The sequence below is a fragment of the Mobula hypostoma genome, chromosome 4 (assembly GCF_963921235.1).
Source record: "Mobula hypostoma chromosome 4, sMobHyp1.1, whole genome shotgun sequence".
Classification (NCBI taxonomy): domain Eukaryota; kingdom Metazoa; phylum Chordata; class Chondrichthyes; order Myliobatiformes; family Myliobatidae; genus Mobula; species Mobula hypostoma.
The window spans coordinates 159,178,414-159,195,524 of NC_086100.1; the positions used below are offsets into that span (position 1 = coordinate 159,178,414).

The 17,111-nt window shown below is 40.8% G+C and overlaps 1 protein-coding gene across 3 annotated transcripts in view; it reads right to left on the minus strand.

Annotated features, from left to right (window-relative positions):
* Positions 1 to 14,479, minus strand: part of ppm1kb (protein phosphatase, Mg2+/Mn2+ dependent 1Kb) — a 47,562-nt gene extending 33,083 nt beyond the window's left edge. Inside the window, exons 1-3 of one of the 3 annotated variants that reach the window (XM_063046826.1) lie at positions 14,292 to 14,479; positions 12,199 to 12,741; positions 3,076 to 3,176 (exon numbers count right to left, since the gene is read on the minus strand). In XM_063046826.1, the coding sequence (XP_062902896.1) occupies positions 3,076 to 3,176; positions 12,199 to 12,638 (541 nt within the window). In that variant the 5' untranslated portion in view covers positions 12,639 to 12,741; positions 14,292 to 14,479. Of the gene's footprint in view, positions 1 to 3,075; positions 3,177 to 12,198; positions 12,742 to 13,574; positions 13,631 to 13,845; positions 14,213 to 14,291 lie in introns of those variants that run through there. The other 2 variants (XM_063046828.1, XM_063046829.1) reach the window with 2 other exon arrangements.
* Between the last annotated feature and the right edge of the window lie 2,632 nt (positions 14,480 to 17,111).

The following is a 17,111-nucleotide window of genomic DNA, read 5'->3' on the forward strand; positions in this document are numbered from 1 at the left end:
CCTTCATTTCACCGATCACTGATTTGGAAACATTGGGTGACATTTCTTGGCTTTCTTTTTGAGGAATGCAACAGCCCCACACCAACATCCCACATTACTGCTCCCCCACACTAAAGCAAAACACGACATTTCTAAGAAATATCATGATGGTGTAACGTCAAACTTAAGAAACTTAAGGAGGCAGACATTTGAAAAAAAATTAAAATAATCTGACCTACTGTTACATTTTCCTGTCATGGCTTGCCCAAAATACGTTGTTAGCTGATATTTTGGGCAAGAGATTATCTGGACACAGCATTCACTTCCCTTTCCTCATGTTGGAGTTAAGACTAAGCCACAGATTTGACTCTTTCCTGAGTTTTCACTCTGCTAGAGGCCTCCATCTATTCAGCTGTAAACTCAAAACTAGATTTGTAACCAGCAGGGCAATCTGTCAACACAAAGGACAGAAAATTTTAGATCTACTCATGCAGTGAGGAATTAGTTTGCTAGAAGGTGGTAGTTGAAGGTAAACAGTCCACAAGACAGGAAGTAACTCTGCTTTCAACTCGAAACAAGGTTGGTCAAACAATACAGCCAATGTAGTAATAAAGGTACGTACTGTGTAAGATAAGGTATACCTATAGAAGTTAAATAACGACTACTAAATAGATGTGCACAATTCTAGTCACCACACCACAATGCGTGGAATTCAACAGAATTTATGGGAGACAAACATAAGTTATCAAGTAAAAAGACAATTATGAAGAAAGGTGGGATGGAGCTTTTTTTATGTCATAAGGCAAGACTGGCTTATTAGAAATGAACTATAAAAAAGTACAGAAAGGACAAATAGTGAATAAAAATAGCCAAGTTATTAACCAAGATCAGATTTAAGATACAGCAGTTGCCAGGTTATGACAGAGTTCCATTGACAAAACTGTTTATAACTCAAACTAGCTCGTCAGATATGAAGAACAGTGTGTCAGAAGAAACAGCTGCAATAGGAGAGCAGACAGGCTTGAGAAGAGTGGCTGCAGTCAGCCTCATCGAGTCAGTGACTAAGTCTTTTCAGGGCTCCCAGTTCTGCTTGATCCAGCCCAAATCGTCACAACTTTTTGGGAGTGGGGTTAAGAGAAGAAAAGAGAAAGCACCTGCAGCTCTACGGAAGTTGGCAAATCCTACTAGTCTCAAAGTTCAAAAAAAATTATTAACATACATATCATGCTACCTTGAGATTTATCTTGTAGGCATTTGCAGTAAACAGAAAGAAACAAATCATTGATAAACTTCATACGACAGACACGGACAACCGGTGTGCAAAAGACAACAAACTGTGCAAATACAAAAAGAAAAATAATAATAATAAATATTAAGAACATGAGTTTTAGAGTCCATAGTTCAGTGTTGGGGTGAGTGAAGTTATCCCATCTGGTTAAAAGTCTTTTGGTTGATGGTAATAACTGTTCCTGAACCTGGTGGTGTGGGACCTGAGGCTCCTTACTTCCTCAATTGCAACAGTGAGAAGAACATGGTTTGGATAGTGGGGTTCCTTTATGATGGATGCTGCTCCTCTGTGACAGCGCTCCTTGTAAATGAACTCAATTGTGGGGAGGGTTTTATTTGTGATGATCTGGGCTGTTTACTATTTTTCCCACTACTACGTCCACTAGTCTCTCAAACACTCATATCTATGGGCTGTCCATAGCCTAGACATTCATAACCTAGGGTGCACCTGTAATAGCCAAATAGTTGAATTGGGGTGGGTAAGAGGATAAAGTACTTAGTGGATGATTAATTTAATATCCATAGAATAATATGGTACTGGAACTCAGCCTGTAAAGATGGTTAAAAAGTAGAAATTCTTATCACATTTTAGAACCTGGATACCTGGATATATCATGACTTACAACACTACAGACCAAGTGCTGGAAAATCGAATTAGTCCCTGCAACCAGTTGTTGTGTTTTTTTTTAAAAAAAGGCCTGGCATGGGCATGGCAGGTGGAAAAGCCTTCTGTGATACAAATCTACCAGTGTACAAATAAAAATGCATTCATTTAATAAATTAAACTGCTTTCCCAAATAAAATCAACTCTAATTCACTGCAGAATGTTTGGTTTAGTTTGCCAATTTTGTTTGCCTTCTGATCATCGACCCATTTTTCACTTCTCTGCAGATTTCATGGCACATTAGATAATTCTAGGTTAAGCAGTGGGCATCAATTTCACGTACAAAAGAGTAATCGTGAATTAATATAACTAAAATTTCGGTAGGCATGGTACTGAAATTCAATACTAAAATTAATTCATATTCAGCTACAAGGAAATAGATTACTATTTAGTTGTACACTGAATAAATATCTCATTATTACTATAATAAACTCAAGCATGTTTAATAAAAACAGAACTTCCAAACAAAGGTGGTTTGTTATAAATCATCAAATTGCTTTTCCAAGTAACAGAAGCCAACAATGCAGTAACTTCCAGGAAATAGTCTTGTGCTCATTTAAAATATCATCCATAGGGCAAACTTTCAAATTAATATTAAATGAAAAATAAAACTTTTTAGTTTAAGCATTATGTATTTCTCTGGTCCTCATTTAAGCTGTTAGAAATTTAGAAACAAAAAGTCTTTGGCAGTAAAGAACACAATTACCCTGTGAATTGGTATTAAAACATTGTTACAGCATAAAAGATTGTAAAATTGGAACTTAGTGAAAACTAAGATTATGTAATGACATTTCAATCCAGCAGCACAACTTTTAACTTTGTTAGTTATAATGGATTAAACCTTTCACATTTCAGTTGCATAATCTTATTTTCATCAGCAACATTAATACTTATGAACTATAAATAACAAACATTAACCTTAAACTGCTAAGAAACACTGGTCACTTAATCATACAAGTTTAGTGTAGTCCTTGCCCTGGGAAATACAGAAATCTAATTTTCATACTATTTATCTTTTGAATTAGTTATTTGCAACTGCATCAACAGATGGCTAAAATAAATATTTATCACATTTAATGCTACAGCAACTCACTTTAACTCAGTTTTCTTAATGGAGGAAAAACTTTCCATCAAAAGATCCCTACCATTTTTAGATAAATGAACTTGTCTTGCAAATTCCTTATCCGTCTCATTAAATGCTTTGGTCAGCACAACTTCTAGATCCTCCTCCTGTGAAAGGCATTGTCTGAATGAAAGAAAAAGGGAAATTCTGAGTAAACTGTACTTCATTGAGAATTAAAATATAAACACGTGGCTCATTTCAGTACACAGCAGTAAAACAATAAAAGGAAAATAGCAATGTTGAATTTTGATATTAAATCATAGAATTACAGTACATTGAACCCTTTTCAACTTCAGTACGTCCAAAGACAGTTATCACTGAAAAGCATGTAAATGCACTGGCCAATTTGTGCAGTGATACAATGAAACATATTCAAGTCTTTTATGATTTCAGAACACTTCAAGATTTTACTCTTCAAAACATACTACTGTGGAACCATTTAAGAAATTCAGTTGCTAATTTGTACACAACAAACTTATGTAAACCTTTTGTTGGTATGCAACTAGTAATATTGCATAATAGCAAAGTACTATCACAAAGTAAAACCTTGCTTAAAATAGCTTTAACCAAAACCAGATGTACTAAGTTTCATACTAATGTAGTCCAATAGTATTTGCATCTTCAGAATCATCAACTAAAATGCAGCACTGGTTCAAAAATTAATTGACGCTGAAACTTAAAGCATGACTGCAACCTTTCACAACAATCTTATATCGTAAAATAGATTAGAACTGCAAAATAGGTCTACTTAAAATACTGAATTTCATAAACACTCTAGTCTGTTAATAGTAAAGAGCTACTATGCCACTCTTTGAAAGCATTAATTGGTAGCCTAGGCCGGCTGGTGGCGCAATGGCATCAGCGCCGGACTCCGGAGCAAAGGCTCCCAAGTTCGAATCCAAGTCGAGCCACCCCCCGAGCACACTTTCCATCCGTGCCGGGTTGAGCGTTGAGCTAGCCACTCGGCTTTGTAAAAAAAAAAGGGTTGCATCAGGAACGTTTATATCGTGACTCGGTTAATCTGAAAGGAGACCAATCTCGACACCACGTGCCAGACAAGAATGGCTGACTGTCTGGTGTGACACGCTACAAAAAAAACTTAAATTGGTAGCCTGATTCAGAGAAAAAACCCTTGCCTCAATGTCAAAAGGTTGTGGGATTAAGCCCTCTCCAAGTTCGACTAAGAATTCAAACAATGCACAGCACAGGCAGCAGTACCATTTAATGGATAAGATATTAACACAAGCCTGGCAACACAAATACTGGAAGACTTCAGCCAGCGAAGCAGAATCTGTAGAAAGAGACACTAGATAATGCACAAGGTCCAAGACCCTTCATCAAAATTGTTTCAAATTCCAGCAGTTTCCCAAACAATCCTGGTATTCTTCTGAACAAATAGAGATGTGTTTTAAAAAAAAATAAATCCTCCTTCCCTCATCCTCCCACCCCCTCCCCAACTACAAATTCTCCATAATTAATGGATTAGAGATGTTCTTGTATACTCTGCCAACGTCGTACCTCATTAGAAATTTTCCATATGACAAGGTCATTTCTGTCTGTCGACCCTGATGTGTTCAAATTAACTGCTTTATTTGCCCACAATACATTTGCAACAATGAAAAATATTTTACTGGCAATACAGTAAATACGTTGTCCTTGAGGACAAGAAAGTCACTTCTGGACTTTTAGACATACATTGAGGTACACATAGCAATATGGGGTTTTCGATTAAATCGACTTCCTGAATAAAATTACAAAATGGAATTACTCCACTTACTGTCAAGAAACTGAAGATATTAAATGTTCATTTACCATTCGAAATGCACTTCAATAACATGGTACAATTTATACTCCTGAAAATTGGATAACTGATGTTATAATCCCAACCTCAAATATCACAACTCATCATATTGCTCTATACATTTTAACTGAAACTAAAACCAATCCAACATTCTCAAATTCTTCTTAACTTTATAAAGGTAGAGAAGTGTAGATGCAAAATAACATGTATAATAGACAAAATCAAATATCCATCTTTTGACAATCTCTCAGCCATAATCCACTCATCTCTAGTGACATATCAAAGTGAAATTGCAGTCAGCAAGTATACTCCTGCCAGAACAAGTGAAGAAAGAAACCAAAAAAATGAGAATGCTACGTAAAATTAAGTGCAATATTAAGCCTTCAATACCAACTTACAATTATAAAGCATCTTTCATCACCTTGAAAACCTCATAAATATAACTTTGTAGTCATTATTGTAATGTTGGAAATGTAGTGATTATGTACACACCCAACGCATGCAACAAGATCATCTCAAATAACACATTTTAATGTGGGCAGACTTCAGGGAGAATGCCTGGTTTTCTTCAAACTAACACATTGGGATCGCTAACAACAGACCCAAAGTTTAATGCATTTTTCTGAGATGCTGCTTCCCAGTGCAGAACCTTCTCAGAATTGATTGGACTATCAACCTAGGTTTTGCATACTAGGAAACAAAAGGAATTGATTCCAATATATTCTGACTCTGAGTCATTAAGTATCACCAACTGAGTCTCAGATCTGATGCATCTACTCTGGTGTTTATGACAAGGAAAGGGATTGGTATGTCACCACCCACCCCAACAGCCTCCAGTGCACCTAAACCCAGTCACTGTTGGAGATGCAAGATCAGTCTTCTGGAGAGTGAACTCACAGAAAGCATCTGGCACAGATGGTATCCCTGACCGTGTCCTTTGAACCTGTGCAGATCAGCTGACAGAATATCTGTAGACATTTTTAACCTCTCCCTGCTTCAATCTGTGGTTCCCACCTGCTTTAAGACACTATAATCCCAGTACCCAAGAAAAACAAGGTAACATAATTAAACAAAAATAGCCCAGTGGCTCTGCCATCCATCATCATGAAGTGCTTTGAAAAGCTACTCATGGTATGCATGTTCTCCATTAAACTAGACAATTTAACAAACTTAACCCAATGCGATTCACGTACCGCTGAATTAGGTCCACGGCAGACATCATCTCCCTAGCCCTATACTCATCTTGGAACATCTGGACAGTAAAGGCACTCATGTTAGACAATTGTTTATTGACTACAGCTCCGCCTTCAATACTATTATTACAAGCCACCAAACTCCGAGACCTGGAAGTCAACATCTCCCTCTACAACTGCATCCTGACTTCCAGAACAACAGACCGCAATCAATTAGGTAGCAACACCTCTACTACAATCATTCTAATAAGAAAGTAAATTATAGGCCAGTTAGTCTGACCTCAGTGATTGGGAAAATGTTCGGAGTTGAATGTTAAGGATGAAGTCTCAGGGTACTTAGAGGCACATGATGAAATACGCCAAAGTCAGCATGGTTTCCTCAAGTGAAAATCTTGCCTGACAAACCTGTTGGAATTCTCTGAAGAAATAACAAGCAGGACAGACAAAGAAGAATTGATAGACGTTGTGTACTGTACTTGGATTTTCAGAAGGCATTTGATAAAGTGCTGCATATGAGGCTGCTTGATAACAGCTCATGGTATTACAGGAAAGATATGACCAGGACTGGCAGAAGGCCAAGAGTAAAAATAAAGGGAGCCTTTTCTGATTGGCTGCCAGTGACTACTGATGATTAGTAAGGGTTGGTGTTGGGACTGCTTCTTTTTATGTCAATGATCCAGATGATAGAATTGCCAGCTTTGTGGACAATCTTGTGGATGACAAGAAGATAGGTGGAGCGGCAGGTAGAGTTGAGGAAGCAGGAAGGCTGCAGAAGGGCTTGAACAGATTAGGAGAATGGGTAAATGGAATAATGTCAGGCAGTGTATGGTCATGCAATTTGATAGAAGGAATAAAATTGTAGACTATTTTCTAAACAAGGTGGATATTCAAAAATTCAAGATGCAAAGGGACTTGGGAGTCCTCGTGCAGGATTCCCTAAAGGTTAATTTGCTAGTTGCATTGGTGGTGAGGAAGGCAAATACAATGTTTTCATTCATTTCAAGAGAACCAGAATATAAAAGCCAGGATATAATGCTGCGGCTTTATAAGGCACTGGTGAGGTCTCACTTGGAGTAGTGTATGCAGTTTTGGGCCCCTTATTTAAGAAAGGATGAGCTGACATTGAAGAGGGTTTAGAGGAGGTTTACAAGAATGATTCCGGGAATGAAAGGCTTATCGTATGAGGAGTGATTGATGGCTCTGGGCCTTTACTTACTGGAATTTAGAAGCATGGGGAGGGGGTGGGGGGAGAAATCTCATTGGAACACCAAAATAGAGTGGGGGGTGGAAAGGGTGTTCCCTATGGTGGAGTCTAGGACCAGAGGGCACAGCCTCAGAATAAAGAGAAATCCATTTAAAACAGAGACGAGGAGGATTTTCTTTAGCCGAGGACAGTGAGTCTTTGGAACTGGTTGCCACAGGCTGCTGTGGAGGCGAGGTCATTGGGTGTATATAAAGTGGAGGTTATTAGGTTCTTGATTGTTAGGGCATGAAAGGTTACAGGAAGAAAGGGTAATGGGGTTGAGAGAAAAATGGATCAGCCATGATGAAATGGTGGAGTAGACTCAATAGGCTGAATGGCCTAATTCAGCTCTTATGTCTTATGGTCACCCTATGAAAAAGCTCCAGAAGTCAGCCTCTGTACCCCCCTCTGCAACTGGATCCTTGATTTGCTAACCGGAAGACCAGTCTATGTGGATTGGAAATAACATCTCCGCCTCGCTGTTAATCAACACTGGCGCACCTCAGGGATGTGTGCTTAGCCACTGTTCTACTTGCTCTACACCAATGACTGTGTGGCTAGGCATAGATTAAATGCCATCTATAAATTTGCTGACAATACAACCACTGCTGGCAGAATCTCAGGTGGTGATGAGAGGGCAAGATGTACCAGCTAGTTGAGTGGTATTGTGGCAATAACCTTGTACTCAATGTCAGCAAGACCAAAGAACTGATTGTGGACTTTAGAAAGGATAAGACAAGGGAACACACACCAGTCCTTAGAGGAATCAGAAGTGGAAAGTGTGAGCAACTTCAAGTTCTGGGGTGTCAATATTGCTGAGGATCTAACCTCAACCCAACATATCAATGCAGCTACAAAGGAAGCACAACAGCGGCTATATTTCATTAAGAGTTTAAGAAGATTTGGTATGTCACCAAAAATACTTGAAAATTTCTACAGATGTAACTTGTACCATCAGAGAGCACTCTAACTAGCTGCATCGCCATCTCCTACGGGTGTGGGGGCACTACTGCATAGTATCTAAGCAAGCTGCAGAGAGATGTAAACTCAGTACATAGTATCCAGGACATCTACAAGGAGTGATGCCTCAAAAAGGCCACATTAATCATTAAGGACCCTCATCACCCAGATTATGCTCTCTTCTCACTGCTACCATCAGGAAGGAAGTACAGAAGCCTGAAGGCACACACTCAACATTTCAGGGACAGCTTCTTCCCCTGTCATCTGATTGCTGAATGGACATTGAACCCATGAACACTACCTGACTACTTTTTAAAATTTCCTTTGTTTTACACTATATATACCTGTTGTATATATACACATATATACTAACTGTAATTCAGTTTTCCCCCCTATTATGTATTGCATTGTATACTTCTCAATGCCTCAGTAAATCAGCCAGCATAATGAAAAACCCCCATGCACGCAGGACATTATTTCTTCTTGTCTATTCCATCAAAGATAAAAAATGCTGAAAGCATGTAACACCAGGCTCAATATCAGGTTCTACTGCACTATTACAAGACAATTGAATGGTTCCACAGGACATTATGTACTCTTGACCTCACAATCTATCTCATTATGACCTTGATCTTATTGTCCATCTGCACATTCTCAATAACAGTTAACTTTTATTTTGCCTTCTGCTATTGTTTACCTTGTATTACATCAAAGCATGAGGTAATAAAAAAAAACATAGAAACACAGAAAACCTACGGCACAATACAGGCCCTTCGGCCCACAATGCTGTGCCAAACATGTACTTACTTTAGAAATTACTTACGGTTACCCATAACATAATTTGATCTGCATGAACATCTCACTGTATCTCAGTACATATAACAATAATCAATTCCAATTCTTAGTAAAGCAAACAAGCAGAAAGGCAGAGTCATCATGACAATAGAAACTCTATGAAGGAATGGCACATCTTATGAAGTGACATTGTCCAAATCAACATCAGCAGTTGCTTAAGTAAACTAAAATTAGCTATTGAGAGGGAGAGGAACAATTTGCAGCAATAACAAGAAACTGTATAAAAAAACTTAAAATTAAAAAAAATTGGCAAGTATGTACTTTTTTTTGCAAAGAAGCTATGTTTCCTTAAATATGATAATACGGTATTTAATCTTTTCAGGGGCTTGGTTGCCAGTGACAAATAATGTTCTGCAGGGGTCAGTATTGGGAACATTTTTCATGGTACGTCAACAATTTGGATGACAGAATTGATGGCTCTCTGGCCAAGTTCACAGACGATACTAAGACAGGTGGAGGAGCAGGTAGTGCTGAGGAAGAAGGAAAGCCGACAGAAGGACTTAGACAGATTAGAAGAATGGGAAAAGTGGCAGATGGAATATACTGCAGAGAAGAGCGAGCTCATGCACTTCGGTCGAAGAAATAAAGGCATAACCTATTTTCTAAATGGGGAGAAAATTCAAAAAAAAAGAGGTGCAAATGGACTTGGGAGTCCTTGTGCAGGATTCCCTAAAGGTTACCTTGCAGGTTGAGTCAGTGGTAAGGAAGGCAATGTTAGCATTTTTTTTTGAGACTGCTAGAATACAAGACCACGGATAAAGTGGTCAGACCACACTTGAAGTATTGAGCAGTTTTGGGCACCTTGTCGAAAGAAAAGATGTGCTGGCACTGGAGAGGGTCCTGTGGAGGATCACAAGAATGATTCCGGGAATGAAAGGTTAACGTACTAGGAGCATAGCATTGATGGTTCTGGGCATGTACTCCGTGGAGTTTAGAAGAAATGGGGGGGGGGGTGAGGGAGTAGAATCTCACTCAAACCTATGGAATTTTGAAAGGGCAAACACGAGAAAATCTGCAGATGCTGGAATTTCAAGCAGCACAGAAAAAATGCTGGTGAACACAGCAGGCCAGGCAGCATCTATAGGAAGAGGTACAGTCGATGCTTCAGGCCAAGACCCGAAACATCGGTTGTACCTCTGCCTATAGATGCTGCCTGGCCTGCTGCGTTCACCAGCACTTTTTGTGTGTGTTGAATGTTGAAAGGCCTAGACAGAGTTGACGTGGAAAGGATGTTTTCTATAGTGGGCGAGTCTAGGACCACAGGCACAGTCTCAGAATAGAGGGGCGTCCATAGAATGGAGATGAGAAGAAATATTTTTGTTTCTTTTTAAACCAGACAGTGGCAAATCTGTGGAATTCATTACCATGGACAGCTGTGGAGGCCAAGTCATTGAGTACATTTAAAAATGAGGTTGATAACCTATGTCAGGGCGTCATAGGTTACAGGGAGAAGGCAGGATAATGGAGTTGAGGGACAGTAAATCAGCCATGATAGAATTGCAGAGCAGACTTGATGGGCGAGTGACCCAATACTGCCCCTGTTTTCAAGTCTTATGGTCTCACTAGAATATATCCATAACTTCATAAAAGGTGCAAGCTGGAATACCGATTTGCCTGAACATATAGAGAGTGTAAAAATTTTCAGGATGCTCAGGCCAACCGTTTGCAGTCAATGCATGCTGTGCAAGACTGTAAGGGACTAACATAATTATCGATGGGTTTAACTCCATTTCATCCCAACAAATAAAACAAATTAGATTGGCACATAGTAATCCATTATACAAGGGGTGATTGATAAGTTAGTGGCCTAAGGTAGAAGGAATCAATTTCAGAAAACCTAGCACGCTTATTTTTCAACATAGCCCCCTCCTACATGTACACACTGAGTCCAGTGGTCGTGAACCATACGGATCCCTTCTTTGTAGAAGTGTGATTGATATGTTTGTGGCCTAAGGTAGAAGGAGATGATTTATTAACTTCAAACTTTCTGCATTATCACTCAAAGAGCTGAACTGCATGTACATATAACGAGAGCATCTTGGACCTCCAGGTGGTCCACAACAAGGATGATTGATAAGTTCGTGGCCTAAGGTAGAAAGAGAAGAGTCATACAGCTCTCGTTACATGCACATGCAGTTCCACACTGAGTGACTATGCACAAAGTTTGAAGTTAATAACTCATCTCCTTCTACCTTAGGCCACAAACTTATCAATCACCCCTGCTGTGGACCACTTCTACAAAGAAGGGCTCTGTATGCTCCACGACCGCTGGACTAAGTGTGTAAATGTAGGAAAAATAAATGTGCTAGGTTTTCTCAAATTGACTTCTTCTACCTCAGACCACGAACTTATCATACACCATGTACTCGCCCACCCCATGGAGATTCAGGGATGGACAGTTGGGACAAAGGACACCCCAAACACCAAGAAATAGTTTTCTTAAGAGAATTAAAATATCGCATGCTACTTTTAACAGAATCATATTTAGCTATTAAGATGTCAGGATACTCCCTTGTAGAACAGGCTTAACAGACACAACACGCTGGAGGAACTCAACAGGCCAGACAGCTGAGTTCGATGAGTGGACGTTCTGGGCCGGAACCCTTCATCAGGACTGAAGAGGGAAGGGGCAGAGGCCCTATAAAGAAAGTGGGGGAGGGTGGGAAGGGGAAGGTTGGTAGGTTCCAGGTGAAAAAACAGTAAGGGGAAAGATAAAGGGGTGGGGGAGGGGAAGCACGGAGGTGATAGGCAGGAAAGGTGAAGGAGGAATAGGGGAAAACACAATGGGTAGTAGAAGGAGGCAGAACCATGAGGGAGGTGATAGGCAGCTGGGGGAGGGGGCAGAGTGAAATAGGGATAGAGAAAGGGAGGGGGAGGGAATTACCGGAAGTTGGAGAATTCTATGTTCATACCAAGGGGCTAGAGACTACCTAGACCGTATATGAGGTGTTGCTCCTCCAACCTGAGTTTAGCCTCATCATGGCAGTAGAGGAGGCCATGTATGGATATTTAAAAGGCAAATATTTAACGACAAATTGCATGAAAACCCCAAATTAGTGTTCTATAAACTAAAATTTACCAAGTGATACATACGCAATATACTTTGCCATGTGCTTGTCACAAAAATCAGCTGCTGCTGTTCCACCATGTCCATCATACACTGCAAAATACATCACATTATCAGTCAGCATTCCAATATTAAAACGGTCCTCATTTTCTTTGCGTTGGCCTATTTGGGTGACACATCCAACTTTCCCCAGGCTGACGTTTGGAATGGGCTTGCCATATTTTATACTAGGCGGAAGCAGAATTGGTTCATCAATGCGGTTGTCCCAGATACCAAAAGAATCCCAGGGTGTTAGGCGGCCACCACCATCTACATCAAACCGAGAAGACCTTCGATCACTTGCTGTAGTGTGGTAAAGAACCACAAGGCGCTTTTCGTCTTGAAGTAGCTTGAAGGTCAAGAGTCCTTGTCTTCGCACTTGAAAGCCACCAGATCTACACAAGGTGATTAGTGCAGCTGTTGACATAACTCAATGCACAGAGATCACCCAAGAATAAAGCTCGAGATGAAAAAAAATGGAGATTTTGTCTTCAGTGTGGATGCTTCAAATATCTGAATCCAGAGGTTTGCTGCAAAAGGAAGAGAAAGTAAACATTAAAACAAACATTTTTCAATATGATTTGGAAGACTTAATTAAATGGCGTAACAGAGACACCCAACTCCTGAAGAGCTATTTCAGGAATCATGCCTAGTACCGACATCTAGACAATAAAAAAGCCAAGTTTTCCCCTCTATTCCTAGAGGCTATTATCACTCACTTTAAGAAGCACAAAAAGTTTACTCCCAAATCTTAAAATTTAGCAAGCATGTGCATAATGTGGAAGAGGCTGAAGGATTAATCTAACAGGAGAGAACAGTAGACCATGGAAGACAGGGGAGGAGGAGGGGCACCAGAGGAAGGAGATGAGCAGGTAAGAAAAGAAGGGCTTTGGTTTGGCTACAATCAAATCTCAGATTCATCTCCCTCAATTCGAAGCAAACAATACAAACTCTGTGGACTCTGTTCAGAAATATGCAAGTAACCTTCCCAGGAGTTCTGAAATTCTGCGTACTTTAATATTCTGGAATGACATTGGTCAAAAATGAACTTAATGAAGGCATACCTACCAAACAAGAAGGGAAAGGTGGCAATAAGTAAAAGCTTTGTGTGGGGTGGAGAGGAGCAGAGGGAGAAGGGGGTGAGAAAGACTAGAGTGGGGTGAAGGGGAGCAGTAGAGGCAGGAAAAGAGGGTGAGAAACAGGAAGGATGATGAGAGACCAAGATTGGGGTAACGGGGTACGTCGAAGTGCCAAGGAAGGGGCTGAGGGGGAGGATGGTGAAATAAATGAGGCTCAGCAGCTGCTGCCTACGCCCTTTCCCCCCGGGATCTCTTTGCTTGGGTCACACGGAAATACCTCGTACCACAACACAGCCGCCGTTCCAGGACCGCGATGGCGGCTCGTCCAACCACCGCGCGCCCGCCCGCTTCAGTTAACGACGGCAGAAACCACGCGCTAACTGACAACCACCCCGTCCAATAGCAGCGCCGATCCCACCGATAGCGCAGTCGACGCGACTTCCCCCTCCCCCCAAGGGAACTGAGGAATAAGATCACCGACCTCCGAACGAAAGAAACACAGCAGGAGTTAAGTAACGGTATTTCTAACAGACTCCTCTTATATTAAGTATTTACTCTGAAATTAGATGAATCCTGAATTAGTCATGATTGACGGCTAAATCAGCCAACCGGCTCGGTGCTGCGTAGCTTGCCTCCTTGATCAATGGAAGACCTGGCAGGTTGTCCTTGGAGACCGCGAGCGCGGAGACGAAGCTGCGAAATGAATACCGCCAGCATGAAGGGCGCCACAGACAGAAATGCACTTGGTAGTATTTCAAAAACGCGCTGATTTAGTATGAAGCAACGGCAGTAGCATTTCCAGGGGATAAAGGCACTGCTGTAAACTGAAAATTAAAATTTATAAACGTAGCTGCACCACCATTCCGCCCGAAGCACTATTTCCAGCCAGCTCCTGCAATCGGATGCATTGCAGCCATATCTTGCAAGTTGAACAACCTTCCCTACCCGCCTCCCTTCTCATTTCCTCTTCTATAAAAACGCCTACATTTACATGCACTCACCTTGTGCGGACTTTTCAGCCTATTTTGCCCCCTGGTCGATATTGTTTATTTGTACGGGAACGATTTCGTAGCAGACAATCGGGAGAAACGTCATGACCCAAACGCGACGGCGAAGGCAGTGTTATGATTACACGACACGGTTATTCTCTTGCTTTCAATGGGGCGTTGTACCACGCTCTCAATCCAATTCGTCAACTTTGCAACCAATAACATAGCCATGCTTGCAAATGATGCCTGCACTGCATCATGAGACTTGCACTTCAACAGAAGAGGTAACCTTCACATGAGGCCTTATAGGTCAATTTGCGTAATGCTAGGGTTGTCTTTTAAAATTAATTTATGACATGATTTGTATTTTAAAACGAACATGGGAAATCTAATGAATCATGCTGTACTGAAATCCTTACGATTAGAGGTTCTAATATAAATTTAACATTTGCATCATCTAACAGTTTACACGAAGAACCTCAGAATGTTCCTTGATACTCTGTTTGAAATCTGCTACATTACACCCTTGTGGCCGTCAATGAGGTCCTAATCCCCATTGATATTCCAAATGCAGACTTCATCTATTTCCTTAAATCGAAGGGAGAAAACTTCCATGCAAATGTTGAATACGCATTGTTTACAATTTTTTTTCTAGGCAAAATCATTCCCGCGGTAGTGAATGCCAAGTTTAACCATGTCATTTTAATAATTAACCACGATTAGTCGGAATGTTACTGATAAAGTATTTTGGTATAAAAGGGTGATCAGGTTGGGATTCAACTTGAATTTAAAGCCATTGTTCAGTGTCTTGCTTACTCAAAGTAAGAATGTGATCCGTGAAGGGGGAATAAAAATAATCAAACATCTTATTGCCCTCCCTCACATTGGCCCAGCCCCAGGTGGCCGCCTACTGCACAAGAATAGGGGTTGTCTGATGTGGCCAAGCCATGCAGTTAGTAGGGCTGCTGCCTTGCAACTCCAGCAACTCAGGTTCAATCCCGACCTCTGGTGCTGTCCGTGTGCGGTTTGCATATTTTCCCTGTGTCTGCGTGGGCTTCACCCACGTCCCAGAGAGTGGGGGTTGTCAGTTAATCTTTCCCCTACTGTGTAGCTCAGGGGTAGAACCTGGAGTGGGGGCTGATCGGAATGTGGGGAAGGTGGCGTTAATATGGTTTCACGCAAATGGGTGGTTGATGGTTGGTGTGGCTGGAGAGCTTTGTTTCCATGCTGTCTCTCTGTATGACTATATCTGGTTCTGTGTCTGGGCTCGGCACTCACAAAAGCTCCTTGCTCAATAGGCTACAAGTCTCAGATCCAACTAAGGGGCAAGAAGTGGACCTGTAGGTTGAGTACTTGATATTGTTCATTTTTGACACTGGCACAGCCTCTCAGCTAATCCTTAACCTCAGACCTTTTCCCACCTGACTATTCTCATTTTATAGACTTTGCTGGTAAGATCAAGTCATCTAGCCAACTGTTGCAACCTTGCGTAAGAGTAGCTGAGTTAAATCAGATTGTGGGATGAAGGGTTTAGGCCCAAACCATCAACTCTATATTCCTCTCCATAGATGGCTGCCTGACCTGCCTAGTTTGTCCAGCATTTTGTGTGTGTTGCTCAAAGTTTCCAACATCTGCAAAATCTCTTGTGTTCAAATTTTGAGAGTTGTTTTAATGCCTCACATTTGTCCATGATATGAAATTGACCAAACATCCCAAATAATGTCCTGCACACAACACATCTCTATCCTTTCACTCCCTTTCTCAGTCCAGTGAGCAAAAACCTCTCAAGAATCCTGATTCAACCTTGCATTTTTCACTTGTTTCTGTAATCTCCTTTCATACCACTCTGAGTTTATTCTGTTCATCAGAATGACCTTTTGCTTTCTCAACCCCATTACTATCAAACTTTCAACCACCCAACTGACCTTCTTCATGTTAATTAATATTCTTAACAGTCCTCAGGTAGGCATTCCATCTCCTGATATGCTGGCAACATGAGATACTGTACAAGAATTAAAGATTAACCTGAGACATCAAGATTGGCATTCTCTTTCAATTTTTCATGTCTGTTGGTATCGGAGATATTGTAGAATGGTGAATAAATGTTGTTTGACGGATCTGGCCAGTTGGACATTATGGTGCTTCCATAATCTACCAGTGGAACATAGGTGGAATTTGTACAGTGTAACCAACTCATGAATGTACGTAAAGAAGATCAATTATACCGGCATTCACCAGCATTCTGACATGTTGTATTATCAATGTAAAATATTGACCTCTTGTATTCTTAGGGATGTTAGCCAAATGAAACTTTTATCTGTGTGTGCATTTATTAAACAAAACTCAGGGATACCAATATCCTACCAGTTATAATTGCAATATTTTGTTGTAAAGGGATGTTATTATGGTCATAGATCAAATATGGTCAGGGTAGGGATCGGATGGATGTACTATCATGTTTGGGATGCTTAGCCAATTTATGACTCACTGGCATTTAGGACAGCAATGAAGGTCCTCCAATGAAGATTCTTCATTGCTGTTTCCATAACAATTGTTTTTTGACCAGTCAGGGTTGTTAGCCCTGAGCTGATCCCCCGAACCTAGAGGGCCGGTGGACCACTCTTTGTCTAGCCTCTACCCTTTGACCTGTTTGGCATGGGTGACCCTAACAAGAGCCAAAGCACAAGTCCCTGACTCCAGACAACATAGCTCTCCAGGTCAAACCCTATAACCAGGTTGTGGTCCTCTTGGAGGTCTTACAGAATGAGGGTAAGGGTAAATGCTAGACAGTAAAGCAACTCCCATAGTTTGGCACGGTTCAGTTGCTACCAA